This window comes from Glycine max, chromosome 11 (genome assembly GCF_000004515.6).
Source record: "Glycine max cultivar Williams 82 chromosome 11, Glycine_max_v4.0, whole genome shotgun sequence".
Classification (NCBI taxonomy): domain Eukaryota; kingdom Viridiplantae; phylum Streptophyta; class Magnoliopsida; order Fabales; family Fabaceae; genus Glycine; species Glycine max.
The window spans coordinates 20,594,491-20,614,680 of NC_038247.2; the positions used below are offsets into that span (position 1 = coordinate 20,594,491).

The 20,190-nt window shown below is 35.3% G+C and overlaps 1 protein-coding gene across 1 annotated transcript; it reads right to left on the reverse strand.

Annotated features, from left to right (window-relative positions):
• Positions 1-2,627: 2,627 nt before the first annotated feature.
• Positions 2,628-3,689, reverse strand: LOC100792318 (pentatricopeptide repeat-containing protein At3g62890). The gene has a single exon (XM_006591657.1). The coding sequence runs from the start codon at positions 3,687-3,689 to the stop codon at positions 2,628-2,630; it is 1,062 nt and encodes a 353-aa protein (XP_006591720.1).
• Between the last annotated feature and the right edge of the window lie 16,501 nt (positions 3,690-20,190).

Genomic DNA, 20,190 nt, shown 5'->3' on the forward strand with positions numbered 1-20,190 from the left:
AGAGGCCTAAGTAGGAGGAGAGGAGACCAACCTTGCAAGACATGGCGATGGAGCACATAGATAAGAGTGATGAGAGGTTCAAATCCTTGAAATCCATCATGTCAAACCTTCTCACTCTTTTGTCTCAAAGAACTCCTGGCACTTCCTTCCCAAAGTGAAGCTAATCCTAAGAATGAGGAGGTGAATGTTGTGAGCATATGGAGTGGAAAGTCTATGGCAAAACTGAAGAAGAAAAAGTCTATGTTGTGATATCTGAACTTTTGAGTCCATTGTTGCTACTGCATAGGATACACCTGCCCTTGATGAGTACATATTTTATGCATCAACCTCGTCTAAAGTAATTTTGTATTAGCCTTCATCAAAACCTTTTTTGCTTGGCCATATTAGAGTGTCTTCAACTTAAAAATCAAAAGGATGAATTGTTATCTATTCATTAATTATATGATTCATATAATTCAATCTATTTTTTTTATATATTTTTTACCAACTGAATGGGTCACATTGAATATTATATAGATTGAGTAGATGAATTGAGAAACATTGTTGTTGAGTGTAGAAAGATTTTAGTTACTCATTCATTCTATGGAATAAGATTTGTTAAGAGGCAAACTAAAAGAATTGTTGAGTTAACAAAGGTGACTCTATTGTTCCCTAGCTCATACTCTATTGATAATGTGATTCATTTTATTAAGCATTTGATTCATAATGAGATGATATTAGTACTATTCAGATAAAAAAAAAAACAATTGAATGGATGATATTGAATTTTATATAGATTGAGTAGATGAATTACATATAAATAGATTATTTTGCTACAACAATCGCATCTAACCAAATTCATTCCTTAAATCCTTTTTAAGTGGCAAATTTAATTATAAAATTGACTACATGATACTTTCAGTTCAGTGTATTGAGTAAATAGTTCCTTAAGGAGTCAACGTATCCCCTCTATGGCCCTAATATTTCGTTCACCAACACTAAACTTTGGCTTCCCAAACCTTTTTAAACAGTTCGTTGCTTCGAGGATTGAACAAACAACATAACTAATAAATATGTACAACACCACTCCAAAAAGTAGTTCAGGAAGTGAGATTCAATCCCATACAATTGATTATTTCATAATTGATCAACATATGCTAAGTAAATATATAAAAGAAAGTACACAATCTAGGAGCACCTTGTATTGAACTAGATTGTATTGAACTAGAGAGAATTGAGAGGCTAGCTAGTTCAATACCTTAGACATTACATGACAGTGAAAACCATACCGGCATTAGTGTTAAATACAACTAGCTGAGTGATATATCAAGTGTCTTGACTGAAAAAGTTTTGGTGAATAACCCTCTCCCTATCACTCCCCTGCTTGAGAAATTTATAGAAGTCCAATGAAGTGAATGTGTACAAGGGAAGTGGATGAATGCATTGTATGTGTGCAATGTGAAGGTATGAGGTGAATGTATGCAGTGAAACCGAAGGTTTGTGCAGAGAGAAAAGGGGTGCATTGAGTATGTGCAGAGAGTGGAGTATGTGTTAAGTGTGTACAAAGTAGAGTTGATAATGGTGTTGAGTAAAATGGTGAGGGAAGGGAAGCTATGTTATAGTGCTGGGGTTGTTAATTGGTGCTAATGTAGACAACTGAGAGAGTGAGCGTGCGAGTGATGTGCAGTAGATTAGAGGAAGCCAAGAAGGAAAGAGAGTTTCTAAGAATATGGCCATTCATTCATTTTCCATTTTCTTCTCCCTTATTTCCATGGATTCATTTGTTGGTATTTTCTTTCTCTTTTAAACTCCGGCAACGAGGAAATTTTGTAAAATTATTTATGGAAAACCAAACTTGGAAAAACAATGTTATCACAGAAAAAGAGTCTGGTAAAGTGAAGGATTGACTTGATACACGTTCTACAATAATTAAGAGGGTTTTTGGATATCAGCTTTGTCCAACTAAACCCAAAGGCAACTCAATCCAAACTCACATTGTTTATCCGTTTATGTATTGGAAAGTATAGAACTTCCGTTGAATGCCAATCTAACAGACTTCTAAACACACCCTAAGGCAGAAACATGAGTACTTTCTTTAAATGGTGAAATTTGCTTCCATCTCTAAACTATTTGTATCTCTGTCAAATACTTTGGAGTTTGGACACATAATCTTGATCACTGGTAACAGTCCTACTATACTCTCAAATTCTCCACAACTCTGATCATCTGACGCAATCACAAAAACGGCTACCAAAACGCCAGAAGTAATTCCTAACTTTCCACTGTGCTCTTAAATTACAAGTTTCTAACTTTTCTTCAACCAGCTTCAGATATCGTCAATCCTATTGTTTCAAGCATTTTGTAAATATCTAAAGAACATTCATGCTCTCTGTCCCCTGCAATAAAGCGATGAACTCTACCCTGCACTTCAATCAAGCTCCACCCAGCAACTTGGCAGGCAATTTTCTCACTCATTTATCCCCGAATCCTAACTACATCTTCCCATTTTCTCGCTTTTGCATATATTCCTGCCAACTGCACATAATGCCCATCATGGGTTGGATCCAACTCTATCAACTTATTCCCAATCTTCTCCCCCATCTCCACATAACCATGAAGCTTACATGCATCAAGCAGCGTCGCCCACATCACATGATCTGTAAACCAGCCCGAGCCAGGAGATCAACCATGCACCCATAATGCTCCATCTCTGGCTGAATGCCATAACCATCCACCATTAACTTAAAGTAATGCCTCGGATCACCAACCAAACCAGCCCTACTACAAGCATTAAGCACACCCACAAACGTCACATTCACGGGCTGAAAACCTTCACCAACGAACCTCTGAAACAGCGCGAGTGCCTCCTTGGCATGATCATGTGAAGCCAGCCCACAAATCATGACATTCCATATCCACACATCCTTCTTTGCCATCCCATCAAACAAGATCCTAGCTTTTTCAACGCAACCACACTTTAAATACATGTCAACCAAAGCAGTCCCCATAGGAACAGTCATTGGAAACCTCAACCCCTCAATGGTGGAATGAACAAACCTCCCATACCCAAGCAAACCCAACTGCGCCGAAACCGAAAGCAAAGTCAATATAGCCTCATTAGGCCTCACCTTTGTCTCCCTCATGTCTCTAAAACACTCCAACCCATCCTCCAAGAGACCGTTCAGAACGTACCCCGTTATCATGGTGCTCCACGACACAACATCCCTCTCAGGCATTTCATCAAACATCTTCTCCGCAAAACGAACTTCTCCGTTTCTCACGTAACCCGCCAACATGGAGTTCCATGTCACCACGTCGCTGCAAAGGGTGTCTTCTTCAAACACCCTTTTGGCAGAACCAACACGGGAACAATCACAATAAAATTGAATCAGAGCGTTCCGAACAAACACGTGGCATGCATAACCGAACTTAACCACGTGCGCGTGAATGTGAACACCCAGGAAGTGAAGGTGTGCTGGCTGGGGTTTAGAAAACGGCGACGCATTGAGGAGTAGAGAGAAAGAGAAAGAGAGGGTGAAGAGTTCGCTTTGGCGTGGCAGCGGATGAGGGAGTTGAAGGCGAAGACGATGGGGAACGGGATTGAGTTGAAGAGGGAGAGAGAGTATCGGAAAGGGAACGGAACGGGGGAGGAGAGAGAAAGTGGGCGGTGACGCGGGCGTGGTGGTGGCCTGAAACGACGACGTGTGCATGGGTTTGCTTGATTTGGCGCAGGGAAGGTCGTGGCGGGAGAAAATGAAGTATTGAAGGTTGAGAGTTCGAGAGAAGAAAGGGTTTGAGAATATGTATTATGTGACTACTCTTTGTTTGGATGCATACATATTTACATGTTAGTGACATCATGCTATGGAGATAGAAAGAATGGAGAGTTAGCTATAGGAGTCAATAACTTTACATGATCAGGGGCTACGAATTGAATCATTTTTGTATTGAAGTAAAAATAAAATCGATCAAAATCATTTATTTACCAATTTAAATTTAATTATAGATCCGATCAAATTAAATTGAACCTATCTAAATTTTTAGAGTTATTTGTTTTGACTTTAAATAAATTGGGACTCAATACCGGGACTTTGTTGAAATTCTTGAAGATATTACTTTTAGGCACATTGTTATTTGTTTTTTTATCATATTTATTTTTGTTGTCATGTTTATAATATTAATGGATGATAGCTTGTTAGCAAATTTGGTTGTAGTAAAATTTATTGCAAAAAATTAGTTTGTAAGAAATAGTTTTGATTCAGACAATTATAATAAATTTCGTTGAATAATATTTTATTTTAATTTGTATTAGTCTATTTTAGAATATTATGTTGATGATATTAAATGAATCAATTTTACTACTTTTAAATATTTGATAATATTATATTAATTGTATTAATTATTTGGATGAATCATGATATAAAATAGTATTTTAAAAAGAAAAAAAAATCAAATTTAAATGGATAGCTCGTTGGCTCAAATCGAATCAAACTGTTTATGAATGAGCTGAATCTCAAAGAATCGTGAAAATTGAAATGAACAAAACAAATCAAATTTAATTAGGTTGGATCCTGAATTTGAACAAAACCAATCCACAATTACCCTTAGTTAGGTAAGCACATATCGGGTGTCTATTTCATTTGACTAGGCATTATACCGTGGTGCGGTTTTATAAATAAATGCATAATAATAGTAAAAAAATTAATAAAAAGTTAAACAAAAGAATCAATAAATTACAAAAAAAATCACAGAATAAATAGTAAGTTTAAGATTAAGAGCATTTACGAAAATTGATATAAGTTTTTGTTAATGTTCCTAAATATTATCATCATTAATAACCTATATCTTAAAGATGGTATAGCAAATTGTTAACTGAGCCACGTAAGCAAAAATGCTTGTGTGAAAGATTTTGTGATTTCTAGAAATCTAAAAATGAGAACGCTACAATTAGTAACTCAAAATTGATATATTAAAAATAAATAAATGGATAATTTTATATTACCTCACATTTATAAGTTCTTTTATTTTCAAATATATGCAACACCTTATTCACAAGCATATAATGCTAGATTACCGATAAAGAAAATATAATGCTAGATTTTCAACATTTGGTAAAAAAAATATACCTTACATGTTGTTTTTTTCTTTCTATAACTGATATTTTAATTAAATTTAATCTCTTAATAATTACAAATTAATAATCATTAATATGTATATATAACTGCTAATTGAATATGATATTAGAAAATTTCTAATACTCGGACTCGATTAAATCAATCGAGATAAACCTTACCTTTTTTGTTACACATGACAATATGACACAACTTTCATGTTCTACTATGACAAAATGATTTGATTGCATTTTTGTTACTAAAATATTCAACCTTTAATTGGTTAGAAAGTAAACTATAATTATATACAGGTTTTATGTGAAAGAGTAAAAGAATTAATTTGGTGTATTTAGTTATCTTTAGTTAAATAAATGTAAAAATTGAAATTAAAAAAACATATCTTAACCCTTGGAAAAGAAAATAAATAGAAAACACAAGTTATGCGAGAAGAGAACATAAGAAAATTGACAAATAAAAAAAAGGAGAAAAGAGATATTCAATAAATAATGAGTGATAAGAATATAAAAATAATATTATAGAAAGTAATATAAGAGTAATGTGAGAAAAAAGAAAAAAAATATTTAGAAACACGAGCGATTCTATGAAAATTATGTTGAAATGTAAAAATAATATTATAGAAAGTAATATATGAGTACTGTGTATGTACCATCCACCTGAGGCATCTTGAATATTTTGGAACATCTTCTCCTTTACTAAACATGCTTTTACAATCATACACAATTGCTTTTAAAAATTTGTAAAGGAGGGTGATGGGCGAATGAATCAGGTTTACTGGTGGCTAAATGGGCTCAGGTCCATGGACTAGTCTGCGAGGCCCGCGGTCTGTGCGGGTTACAGATCAATTTTTTTAAACGGTCCATGGTTATGTCATATTTTTGGGTCCGTCCCACTTAACCCGCGGACTATGAGGGTTTGGCCCGCAGCCCGCATTAAGTTTGATTTATGTGACTTTGACTCAATTATATTAGGTTTGATTTTCTCTTTTTCACTTTAAACTCATATTGGATAAGATAAAAATTTAAAGATAAAAATAAAAGATTTAAATTAAAAGATGATAAAGATAAGATAAATAAAAGATAATAGAAATAAAAGATTAAGATAAAAAAAGATAAGTGATAACATGTTAAAAATCTTCCTTTTGATATTTTCTCGATCTTTTTCTCTTTTAATTTATCCTTTTCATATCTTCAAGCCATAAATAATAAAAATATCAATTCTTATCATTTAAGCCAAAAATAATTGTTAAATAAATATTTTTAAAGATATTTCAATATATTTTTATTATAAAAAATAGCTCACATTAGAGATGGAGAAGACTCAAACTACTTCAAATATGTAATGTTGTTGGAGATGCTTAAATTTCATATTTTAGATTTATTGCTTGGATTTTCTTTTGTTAAGACATTATTTATTTTATTGATGTAATTGATTAATTATTGAGATTTTATTTACATTTGTATTGAACTTAATTTCATTGTATTGTATTTTTATTAAAATTGAAATTCTTTTAAAATTAGGCCCGCGGACCGGCCCGTTTGATCCGCGGGGCGGGGGTAGACCAATTTATTTGATCCGTGTAAGAAGTGGGGCGGATTGGCCCGGTCCGTTGCCAGTGTGGGCTTATGCGGGCGGGCCTTACGCGGGGCGGGCTGACCCGCTTAGCCATCCCTAATCAGGTTGTTATTAGTTTACTAACACATAACAATATGCTTTTCTATTTGTCTAGAGTCCGAGTCCAACGAGTGGGTCAATGTATTTAGAGTTCTAAAAGGAATTTTAAAATGAGTTTTTTTTTCTAGTTTAATAATTTTTTTAAAAAAATTAATAAAAAAAATTTTATTGAAAATTTATTTTTCAAACTTTTAAGGATGTAAAGTTATTTATTAATTTATTATAATTAATTTCCTTTAATATTTTTTTTCAATCGATATAAAGTTAATCCATTCAATTTTTCTTGAGATATTGTTGATCTTAAATAAGATTTAATTAATTTTAGTTTTTAAAAAAAATTGTGAAGCAACACTTATCGGAATTGTTGACATTATTCTATAAGCTATAAAAGCATTTGGAAAAAAATCATTCTTTTTATATAATTAAGTATATCAATCTGTGTATCATTTTCTATTTGTATAATTTCTTTTACAATTTTTAGTTCTATAAATAAATTTAATCTATCAATACCCAAATGATTATTATGTTTTAATGAATGTTCAAGGTTAAGACAATATTATTTTAAATTATTACACTACTACAAAAAACAGATTTAACATCGCCATATTAACATCAATTTTTGACAAAATCGATGTTAAGATAAACATGGTGGCATAATTGTAAATAATGTGTATACGTTAACATTGGTTTTCTACAAAACCAATGTTAACGAAGTGACTTTAACATCGGTTCTGGAAAAACCGATGTTAACATTAATTAGTTAACATCGGTTTTTGTAGAACCGATGTTAACGTAAGTTCGTTAACATCGGGTTTGCAGAAAACCGATGTTAAGGTATGATCAGTTAGCATCGGTTTGTTGAATAAAATTGATGTTAACGTTAACATGAATTTGTTAACATCAATTTTTTTATTTATTGAAAATCGATGTTGATCTTACAATTTAAATTATAGACGCGACCTATTTTGCTCGCGCTTTATTCTTCTCCGTGTACCCTCTGCATCTAAGGCTTTCTTCTTCTCCTTGTACCCTCTGCATCTAAGGTTGTTCTCCATCGAAGCTTGTTGTTCTCCATTACGCTGAAGACCGTGACAACTCGCTTTTTGGTTGTCCATCAGCAAGTTACCTAGGTACATTTCATCTACGAGTGTTGTTCTATTGAATACCTAGGTTTGTTTCGGGAGCCCGTGGTTAACCCAAGGAGGTTTTTTGGTTTCTGCTACCAGTGTCGTGGTGACCTGAGGTACGTTTCACTGCCAATGTCGCTGCCATTATCGTTGTTGGGTTCGAGGTAAGCTTCATGTCTTCATTGTATAATTAGTCACTATATTTTTCTCTTAATTAGTCACTGGATGTCTTTATTTGTTCACTTGAAACTCTTACTTAGTCACTGGATTTTTCTGCTTTTGCTTCCTATTAGTTTTTTTCTTTGACAAATGGAACTAACGAGTCATTCATGCTGTTTTGATTGAATGTGATTTGTGAGAGGCAATGACGTATAGTTTCGAGTAAGCAGATAGTCATTGTTGGGCTAATGACGCCATAGTGTCTGGTCCTAGGTGCGTTTTGTCTACCTGTGTTGTTTTATTGAATACCTGGGTTTGTTTTGGGAACCCGTGGTTAACCCAAGGAGGTTTTTTTGGTTTCTATTGCCAGTGTCGTGGTGACTAGTTATACAATGTCCTTTTGCTACTTTGATTTGAAATGCAAAATCCTTGATCATTCATTTTCTATTCAGCAGGTCACAAATTAAGTTGATTACAACTCATACAAACCTTGTTAACTCTCAAACTTTTGTTTCAACTTTCAAATCTCCCCCTATTTTTCAATAAATAAGTTAACAGTAATAAAAATGTGCAGTTCTTCACCCCATAATCAGTCACAGTCCATTTCCTTGTCTCATGTGATATTATTAAAAGTCAGTATCTTAAGGGTTGAGTACTTTAGGTATTTGCAATGAATCTGTCTAAGGTAGAGAGTAGCAATTGGCTTTCAGGAATATCAGGTTCTATTTCAGCTGAGTTGGGTAACTTCACTTCTCTTCAAACACTTGATTTGTCTTCAAATTCTCTTTCTGTCTCCATCCCTTCAGAGCTGGGTCAGCTTCAAAATCTAAGAATATTGCAACTATACTCAAATGATCTCAGTGAGAACATTCATTCAGAGATAGGTAACTTGAGGATGTTGCAAGTTCTTAGAATAGGAGACAACATGCTGACAGGTGAAATTCCACTTAGTGTTGCCAATATAAGTGAATTGAAAGTGTTGGCTCTAGGCTACTGCCACTTAAATGGAAGCATACCCTTTGGAATTGGTAAATTGAAGCATGTAATATCTCTTGATGTACAAATGAACAACATTAATGGCCACATACCTGAAGAGATTGAAGGTTGTGAAGAGCTCCAAAACTTTGCAGCATCAAATAACATGCTTGAACGAGACTTACCTTCCTCTATGGGATCTCTTAAATCTTTGAAAATTGTGAATTTGGCCAATAACATGTTGTCTGGATCAATCCCTACAGCTTTGAGTCATCTTTCTAACTTGACATACCTGAATTTGGTTGGAAACAAACTACATGGAGAAATTCCTTCTGAGCTTAATAGTCTGATAATGCTCTGACAGGTAACATTCCATGTAACTTCTGCCTCAGAGGCTCACCATTCTATTTTGAAAGTTCTCTCCACCTTAACTCAGTGTTTCCAGCCGTAGCCTTATCTGGGTCATTAACAAAGGCTATGGCAAATGGCTGTCAATTGATAAAGGTTCAGAAAACAACATTCTTAGCCTTTTGTGTGCCTCCTAAGTGCTTTGTAGCAAGCTGGTGTGGCCTAGAAATTGTTGGCTAGTGTAAAACAAATTCAAACTCAACCCCATCCTTGCTAGTATAAAAAAACACAACTCCAGCACCCAGTAAAGCTTATTCCATGTTTGCCCATATCATAAACAAGCACCATATCTGCTGAAAGTTGATTGATTCCATGAGCCTGGTAAGAAGATGTGTGTGACCATAAGGCAGACCCATCAAGCCAACAGCATAATATGCATTAACAGCTTCCCTAGTACTCTACTGATTTCTTCCATCTCCAAATTCAGTTAACCCTTCAACCCTTTATTATTATTACAGATTAATAAAACTCTAGTTCTAAATTTAAAAATAACACTAAAACTGCATCTAAGTTTTGTGAACTATAATTGAAGACAAAAAACTAGCAACAATATAGTTTTGACTAAATGAAATTATCAATTTAAGCATATTTTATACACTACTGAAAACACACTTAATATTAATTTGTCCCAACTATGAACTATTTAGATAAGCTTTGCCATTGTTCCATTTAAGTTCCTATGGTATGACATGTTCAATTTTTATTTCCAAGTCATTGTTGTCTTCTTTGTTCAATTTTTATTTCCAAGTCCATCATAGAAATCATCACAACCATTCCCTGCAATAGCAACAAGTTGTTGTTTTTTCTTGTTTAGTCCATGATCCCAAATCAGGAACTGATTTAAATTATATTAGAGCACACTTTTTTCAAAATGTTGTGGTGAAGTGTTGATATCTTGATGCAATCCTACCCCCCAAGGGTTTTGGATAGAAGACTCCAAGAGGATTGGGCTAGAGCTGCTAAAGAAGGCCCTGGGGTTCTCATGAACCTAAGGGTAGATTTTTTGAGCCCATGGGCCAAGGTTAGGTCTACTCTTCTTTGTAAATATTAGAATAGGTTTTTCCTTCTTTTTGGGCTTGTATTTTGTCCATTATAGTAATATAGGGTTTTAGCCTTGTATTTCAGGGTATTTTGAGTAGTCTTTGTAGTAGGGACTTTTTTTGTATTTTCATGTATTTTGGCATGGGGGTTAGCTTAGCTATTATAGGGGTGTGTAGATAAGCTCTAACTTCTCATGTCAAGGAGGTGAGCTTAGCTATTTGAGAGGTGTGCGTAGCTAAGCTCTAGCTTCTCTAGGAATCTTCTCAAGGAAGCTTCTTAAGGAGGTGAGCTTAGTTATTAGAGAAGTGTGTGTAGTTAAGCTCTAGTTTCTCAAGGAAGCTTCTCAAAGAAGCTTCTCAAGGAAGTTTCTCAAGAAAGCTTCTCAAGGAAGTTTCTCAAGAAAGCTTCTCAAGGAAGTTTCTCAAGGAAGCTACCTAGGCTATAAATAGAAGCATGTGTAACACTTTTTGTAACTTTGATAAATGAGAGTATTGTGAGACATAACTCAAAGTTCAACTTCTCTCCCCCTTTTCCTCCTCCAATTTTGTGTTCCCCCCTCTCTCTTTCTATCTCTGTTTCTTTTCCTCCATTGAAGCATCCTTTCCAAGCTTCTTATCCAAGGCACATTCTTGGTGGCAAAGCTCCTTCTTCCATGACTTATTCCCTAGTGGATGGCGCCTCCTCTCACCTCATCTCCTTTATCTTCCGCTGCATCTCCATGGTGGAAAATCACCATTGAAGGACCTCATTGAAGCTCAAAGATATATCCTCCATAGAAGCATCACAAGCAAGCTTCCATCAAGTGGTAATCAGAGCACAAGAGCTTTAAGTAGGTGCTCCTTAAACCTCCATTAATTTTTTGCTTTACCTTCTCTTCCATTGTTGTTTCTTCATTTTTCTCCATGTATCTCCTCACATGTCTTGGGCTAAATGTTTTTAACATGATTCTTTAGAGTTTCCACCGATTAAACTTGCTATAGAAGCTAGATTTGATTTTCTATGGTTCAAATTTCTTGTTCTTGTTCTTGAACCATGAATTTTGTTGAGTTTAGGTTCCTTTGAGTTTTGTCTTGTTATTTTTTGTGGCTGAAAACTAAACCATAAAATTCTTACAAAAACATTAAGTAGAACAAAACCTCAAAAATCTAGAGTGACTTGTTTACCTATTGTAGTTTTGTCATAGAAGTCATGTTTAGTCATGAAACTTGTCACATAAGATTTCTTATGTTGTGCTGAATTTTATTTTTCTTGTTTCTTTGTCTAACTCATTTGCTCATGAGTGTATGAAATTCTTTTAGCCTATTATTTGATTTGAGTCAAATCTTTGCATGTTAATTAGTCCTTAACATGTTCATGCAAAATTCTTAGAGAGTCTTTGATTGTGATCCTTTTCTTGAACCTTTAGGTTTCCTTATGATTGTGTCTATTGTGAATTTGAGTTTTGGTGAATGAATTGCTAGTTGAAATTTTTATTCTAAGTGAATATTGAACTCCTAAAACTGTGGTAAACAAGCCTAGTGAGTTCAACATACATAGGAAGGTTGAAAGTAAGCCCAAGGCAATCAATATTCCATGCTAAAAAAAATTGAAGTTTGAAATCACTGGTACTGGCAGCTTGGACATACAAACTTGTAAAAATTATTGAGAATTGGTTACTTCGAATTTTTAGCTGAAATTTTTACGGAATTTTCTAGACATCTGGAAAAAAGTTATAAAAAAAGAACCAAGTGATTTGGATAAAAGGAAAAAAATACTAAAAATCAGACAAGTTGGCAGAAAAATCAGTATCCAGGAAAAAAAAAGTGAAAGGGAAGTGTGCTTATTGTTTTGGCTCAAAATTTATTCTATAGCTGGTGCCTATTTTATACCAATCTTAGTTCCTAAATTTCAATTGAAAATTAGTGTGAAAACAAGTGCCAAAGCTAGAGGTTTGTTGAGTCTTTTTTTTCTCCAGTTTTTTTACTCTACTCTAGAGCCATTCTAAGTTTCTCTTTGAGTCCTAGCTTGCTTCTATTTCCATTTCATTGCTTTAATTGTTGAATAATCCTTGAAAATTGTCTTGTTAAAACTCCATTGGTTTAGCTTTCATTTAATTTTTTTTTTGTCTTTGATTATTTCTTGTCTCTTTGTTTCCTTGTTTGTGAGTTGCCATATAGGGGAATTGGAAAGGAGGATTAGTGTCATCCCTTGAAGAATTTGGGTCAAGAAGCAAGGGGCCAACCACCTAAAGAGTTATTGGACTAAGAAACACTCCAAATTGAGTGAATCACCAAAGAGAGAAAAAACACCAAAATTGAGGACCTTTTTTCAATTTTGTAATTGGCAATTTACTTACTTTCATTGCTTTCAAATTTTGTAACAAAAAAGACCTTTCATTGGAAGTAAGTTGGGAGCCTTCAATAGGTCACCCTACTTCCCTTTGTGTGTAATAATTTTAGGCAATTTTCCCTTAGGATTGTGAGTGTTTTGTTGGGAACCTTAAATGTGGTCATCCAAACACTCTTAGGATTCGCCTAGTTTACATTTCTTGCTTACTTTCATAGCTTATTTCCTTTACCTTCCATTGTCAAACCACCTAGATAGTTTACCTTTTACCAATTAGATTTTACCTTATCTTTCACACCTCTTTAAGTGTTTATTTTGGCTAGTTTCAACCATAGTTTCTTTTACCTTTTGTTTTCAAACCCCCAACAAGAAAGAACCACAACTTAGAAACTAACATGAGTCTTCATTCTTCATCTAGTATTAATGGTGAGGGTTCTACTCCTAAGGAACCCTTGTATAAGATATTATATGAGTTGAGATCCCTTAAGTTGTGGAAAGAAAAACAAGAGAGAAAAGAAAAAGGAAAAAAAAGAGTGGAAGAAATAAGTCAAGATGAAAAAGAGAAAATAAGGGAAGAAGAAAGAAGGAAAATACTAAAAGAGTTAAGAAAAGAAAAACATGTCTCCTATAGTAGTCATAACTCTTGCAAGAGCCTAAGTGAAGAACTTTGTGACTATTATGAAGGAAGGCATAGGTCACATCTTAGACCTCACTCCCATAGGAGAGAAAAGGAAAGAAAGCCTTAAGAGGCTAACATTAATCTCCCATACTTCTATGGGAAGGACAATGTAGTGGTAACTTAGATTGGGAAATAAGGGTAGAGCAACAACTCAAAAGGAAGTATACTTTAAAATCTTATGGCTCTCACTCTTATCCAAAGAAAGACCAAGGGCAAGGAATCTTAGGGGTGACACCTTCTACGCCCAAAGATGATAAGGGGAAGACAATAGAAAAACAACCCCTTAAGGCTAGTATGCAAGAGAAGACTAGCTCCATAAAGTGCTTTAAATGTCTTGGAAGAGGACACATTACTTCTCAATTCCCCACCAAGAAACCCATGATTATAAGAGGCCAAGACATTTATAGTAGCCAAGATGAGGTTACTACTTCACCTTCCTCAAGTGAAAGTGAAGAAGCAAAAGGGGAAGAATCTAGTGAAGAAATCTACCCCCAAGACGAAGGATGACCATTAATGGTTAAGGAGGAGTGTAAGGAGGTAAGTGTCTCCTCCAAGAGGTTAGCTAAGAAGGAAAGTCCTTTTACAATAAAGACAAACATTAAAGAAACTTTCCCTCTTAGACAACCTCCACATTTTCTCTTTTGTAAAAAGACACTTGTTAGCATTGCCACGACTCTTGGTCTTGAGGTTATTCCTCAAGTAAAGAATTTGTTGGATGAGGGTTTGGTTCATAAGAGCTTAAATCCTTGTGCTTTGGTTGTGCCCAAAATGGGTATTATTAGGCACCAAATCCCTAAAATAAGTGATATGATGAATGTGTTGAGTGTTGCAACCCTCTTTTGTAAAATCACTTATGCACCCAACATCTTCATGATTCATGTACATAAGGACTCATTTGGTAGGTTTGTTCTTATTTTTGGTTTTAATACAAACCTAGGTTTTAGCCTAAAAAACCTAGGTTTTAATAAGTTTAGTAATATAGGGTGCTAAAACCTAGGTATGCTAAAACCTATTCCTTCTTCCATGGCTTATTCCCTAGTGGATGACGCCTCCTCTCACCTCTTCTCCTTTATCTTCCGCTGCATCTCCATGGTGGAAAATTACCATTGAAGGACCTCATTGAAGCTCAAAGATCCAACCTCCATAGAAGCTTCACAAGCAAGCTTCCATCACATCTTGTATATATATGTATGCTTTGGTGAAGAGGGAAACTTGCAGTTACAACAAACGACTTCAATTGTTGGTGCCTATGGCTACAATGAGTTTAATTGTTGCCATCTACCTAAAATTTACATGGGGTCTCATAATTTTTGTGTACTTGTTGTCTGTATTCATTGAATAAAATTAGAGAGAGCGGCAGACAAGCTTCCATTCAATGCATTGTTAGAAAATCTGGTTTAGTTGCCAACTAGTGGTGTAGCTGTCTAGGAACATGTCTTTGTTGGAAGAATTGGACATGAAGTTTGTGTTATTTTTGGTGTTGTTAATCTTGGAGCTGCAAGAGCCTTCCATCTCATAGGCTTTGGGGGCAAATGATGATGGTCTCTGCTCATAGGACCCTTTATCAGTAGCATTGTCCCTGGGGCTGCAACCTCCCTACCACCCAAATCACTGAATTGATGCCCCCGACAATGAAACAGCAGCATTGCCCCTGGGGCTGCAACTTAAAATGTTATTTGATAGGTCTGTTAGTTAGTTAGTTAGTTAGTTAGTTAGTTAGGGGACAATGAATCAAATACTAGGTTACTTACTAAGTCAATTGGCCCATGAACAAAAAGTAGATTAAGAAGGAATAAACTAACAAATATTAAGTTTAGTAAATAGTAGGAAAATTGGCAAGGAGAGTAATTTACCAAATAATAGAAATAGAAGCTGCTAGATGTAATGTAGTTGGTAAATAACTAACTACTTGGCAATTTCTGAGATAAATCATTAAATTTTGTTGACTTCACATTTTGCCAGGTTATCATTTGCTATTGGTAATTCGCGTTGCTCGGGAAGGTCTTTGATTATAGCAATTCCAGGTACGTACGTACGGACTTGTATGTGTGTGTGGGTGTATATATATATATATATATATATATATATATATATATATATATATATATATATATATTATCAACCGCTGGTTTTAATTACTTAGCTAGTTTCTCTTTTGAGATATAAGACAACACAATAGTTGGGTAGATTACCCTAACCATACAAGAAAGAAATGGCTGCCGTGTTAGGGCAACAGACGGTGGATCTATCCACCCTCGTCACATGCGCTACTAACGATAAGTCTGCCAATATTTTAGCGACACTAACAAATTGGACGACTTATCATTAGCGGCATGTGTGAAGAGAGTGGATAGCTCCACCGTCTGTTGCCCTAACTCCGCAGCCATTGCTTTCTTGTTTGGTTAAGGTGCTTCCCGATCTGTTGTGTTGTGTTATATCTGACTATATTTAATTTGTATGTCATTAATGTGCTTTGCATTAAATTCAACTTTTGTTCATAATGAGTGAACCTTACATTCCCGTTTGAGATTGAATACAATGATTCTTGCGGAAAGTTTGCATTAATCATTGTATTGAATCTTGAATTTTCCGTTTGGACAGTTTGGGCAGACTCACATTTTTATGGTACATTCATGTGTTAAGGTTAACATTATTTTGTTTAATTTGATGAAATTATGGTACAATGCATTTCTAGTTGTTCTCTGAGTGCATACTTGATTATCGGCGAATTAATGTCAACGATTTCATGTTGTGTACTTGGAGACCAATGCGAAATGCTGCCGAAATTTCATCAAATTAAACAAAATAAGATTAACCTTAACACATGAATGTACCATAAAAATGTGTCTTCCTGAATGGGATAAGACCACACCTTAAATGAAAAAGTGAGATATCATGCATTGAATGAGTTTCAGAGTATGAAAGAGTTATTTTTTAGATGGATCGAAGTTGGATGAATGAAAGTCGCATGAGCTCTGCATATGAGGAAGGCGTCGAACAGTTCTTGCAATATGCCTCCGAAAGAAGTCGACCGGATGAGGACGGAAAATATTATTGTCCTTGCATCAATTGTTTGAACGGATGATGAAAAATAATGGACGACATACGGGAGTATCTATTGTGTGATGGAATTAAGAAGAATTACACCACATGGATATGGCATGGAGAATTAACAGACATGCAGAGTGGGTCCCAATCCGAACCGCTTGATGTAGAAATGGGAGATCGCTTGGAGGATATGATTCGTGACCTTGGACAAGAGTCTTTTCAGCAAGCACATGCCCCTATGTATGAAGGATTTAGATAAAGTCAAAAAAAGTAATCCAAAAATGTCAAAGAACTGGGTCTTGAAAAAGCATAACAAGACTTTCTTTGATTGGTTTAAATATACAATCTTTGCTGATGAAAATGCTTCTGAAACATTAAGAAAGCTAGTAGATGGGCCTAAAAGAAATGTTATAACTTGGCAAGGATACGACATAAACAAGTATTCCTTTTATACAAAAGCACAAGACGAGAAAAGTACAATGCAAAACAACGGGGTCACCCAAGGGCTGAATCTCAACACTTTGCAAGTGCACATGATGACAATCCTTGTGTAGCTTCCATCCCTTACTTTGGGTTCATTGATGAAATTTGGGAGCTTAACTATGTCAAATTTACTGTTTGTGTTTTCAAATGTAAATGGGTTGACAGCAACACCGGTTTACGGATTGATGATGTAGGATTTACGTTGTTAGACCTAAAGAAACTAGGTTACCGCAATGACCCTTTCATCATGGCAGAACAAGCTAAACAGGTATTTTATGTGCATGACCCTTATGATGAAAGGTGGTCTGTGGTTCTACACGGGTAAACAATTGGTGTTAATGTAGAAGATGATGATTCATACATTGATACTCATGTTAGTCCTTTGTCTACACAAATGACTCCTAACATCGTCGGAGAAGAATAAGCTGACAACGTTCATGCTAATCGTAATGATCATGATGAAGGAAAATTAATTAACATTGTCTAATGTAATTTTCTAATTATGTATTTCATTTCAGTACATTCATTTACATAAATAATTCAGTTTTTTTATAATGTTAACTAACTCAAGTTTTTTTATTTACAGGCCCATGGCTACTACACCTGCCTCGCCTCCTCTTCCTCCTCCTGCAGTAGCATCAGCGTCTCCGTCTACCTTGAAGCTGACACACAAAGCCACACAACTACAATCCTTGGCCACTAGACCACCTGAGACAAAGAGACTAGTGGTCCACATCGATCCTGCGACCGGGAAGGCCAACAGTCCCCACAAGAAGAAATTAAGAACATATTTGGGGATTGTCGCTCGTGATAAGGTCGACGTGACATACGAGACTTGGAAGGAAGTCCCTACTGCTCAGAAGGATTTGATATGGGAGGATATTTAAGTATTTGAGTTTTCATCTTTCATTTTCTTTATTAGCCAAAATTTATAATATACTAACAATAAACCCTAATTTATTGTTTGTCAGGCTGAATTTGATATCCCTGAAGCTTCTGATGGTAGGACAAAGAAGTAACTACTTCAGATTGTCGGTGAGTGGTGGAGACAGTTTAAATGATTTGACGAGGAAATGGGCACTTGCAGCCGACAAGGTCAGTGTGGATGACACTGTCTATGAAAAATATGGCATTATCAAGGAGAAATGGGCCCAGATTTGTCAGACCCGCAGAGACCCCTCATGGGAGGTATGTACTTTGTCATTTTAATTGTTTTCCACCAAAATGCAGTTATTATAATACATTGTAATAATGAGTTTCATTAATGTTTGATTTTTGTAGGATGTGCGGAAGAAGGCGCAGGCCATCCAGAAGAAAAACAACGCCCTCCATGTGTTGTATCGTTGGGGTTATGAATATTTAGAACAGAAGCTGATGGCTGAGAAGACAAAGAAAAAACTGGAGGAAGCTGCTCAGTCCAGATCGGCTAGGCTATATATATTCACCCAACAACGAAAACTGCTTGAGCTGATATGCAAACAAGACCGGCTAGGCTTACAGTGCCTATGATGATTGGTAAGTGAACTTGAATGCTTGAAAAAGGGTACCCTTCAGAACTACACCTACTTCATATCAATCGTAGAGGAAGATGCAGCAAATCCCATTAATAATCAATTAATTAGTGGATTTTGAAGAGTAGGCGGGAATGGCAAAGTTCATGTTCAAATAAAAAAAGTTCTCATTCAAATATATATATATATATATATATATATCACCGACAACACTTGCTGGACTAATTACCATGTTGCATGCATGCCTCGATATCAAAGCTATCATGTTAGGAAAATACCACTATGTTCTCTACTTCCTCGTTTTGGCAATGCAGCCAAGAATGTTGTGGATTGTGGATGAGAATTGATGCAATCCTACCCTCTAAGGGCATTGGATAGAAGACTCCAAGAAGATTGAGCCAAAGATGCAAGAGAAGGCCCTAGGGTTCTCATGAGCCTTAGGGTAGATTTCAGGCCCATGGGCTAAGTATGAGCCTACTTATGTTTGTACATATTAGACTAGGATGTCATTATAATTGGTCCTTGTATTTAGGGCTCCATATTGTAGGTAGGGTACCCTAGAAATATAGCATTTTTCAGCCTTTGTATGTTAGGGCATCAAGACTAGTTTTTGTATTAGGGGTAGTTTTGTAATTTTACATGCACTAAATGAATATTTGATGTGTGTGGTTGGAAATAAATTTAATTGTATTTTCTAGTCTTGATGTCACAGCCTATTAGATAGCATTACATCTCATAAGAAAACATAAAATAAATAGATTCTAAATTAAAGTTTAAGTCTCTCAAGAATCATTATCAGCATGGTACCGAGTCTCACTTGCAAATGGCAATCAACCAAACATAAAAAACACAAAAAGATAAGGGAGTAAGATATATCTCACCACATATAATAGAGTAAGTATTTTAAACAATTAAAAATAGTGTATCATCGTGCTAACAAACATTTGTACCATACTCACACAATCATTTCCATTCTCATTGGCACACATACATTATAATACATATTCCACTTAAGACTTTATATTCATGTGGTACCAATAAAACACTTGTGAAAAAGTCCAGGAGGACGTGCAATTGCCAGATTTCCATGCCATGGGAAATCCGACAACACACTCTCACTGAAATGAGACTATTGGTAGTGCATCAACATTATCTTGTCTTGCAAGGATATTCCAAGTCATGGGATTGGCATGAGCCACACGGAGATTCCAAACCAAATAACCCCCAAGGACAAAGCAATATTTCAACTCATTCATGCCCTCCAGGGTTAGCTCAACACATCCCTCAAAAAACACATGATATGAGGCATGAGACATACACGACAATCATGACATTTTTGCATTAACTTAACATGATGGTCCCTGCCTCAGATAGACTTAGGCCTCATACACATTACAATGATATCATTTGATCCACCTCATGTTCATTTATACGTCTTCATAACATTCATAACAGTGTTCATAAGGTACAACATACACATGTACATCAAATCTAACCATAATATTCTCAAACTCCAACACTTGAATAATTTTCAGAATCATACTATAGCAACACTACAATATTATAAACATCATACTGGATCATAAATTTCAAAGTAAGCTTTCAATTTACCATACATTTATATATACATGTAACTAACATGAAACAAGGCA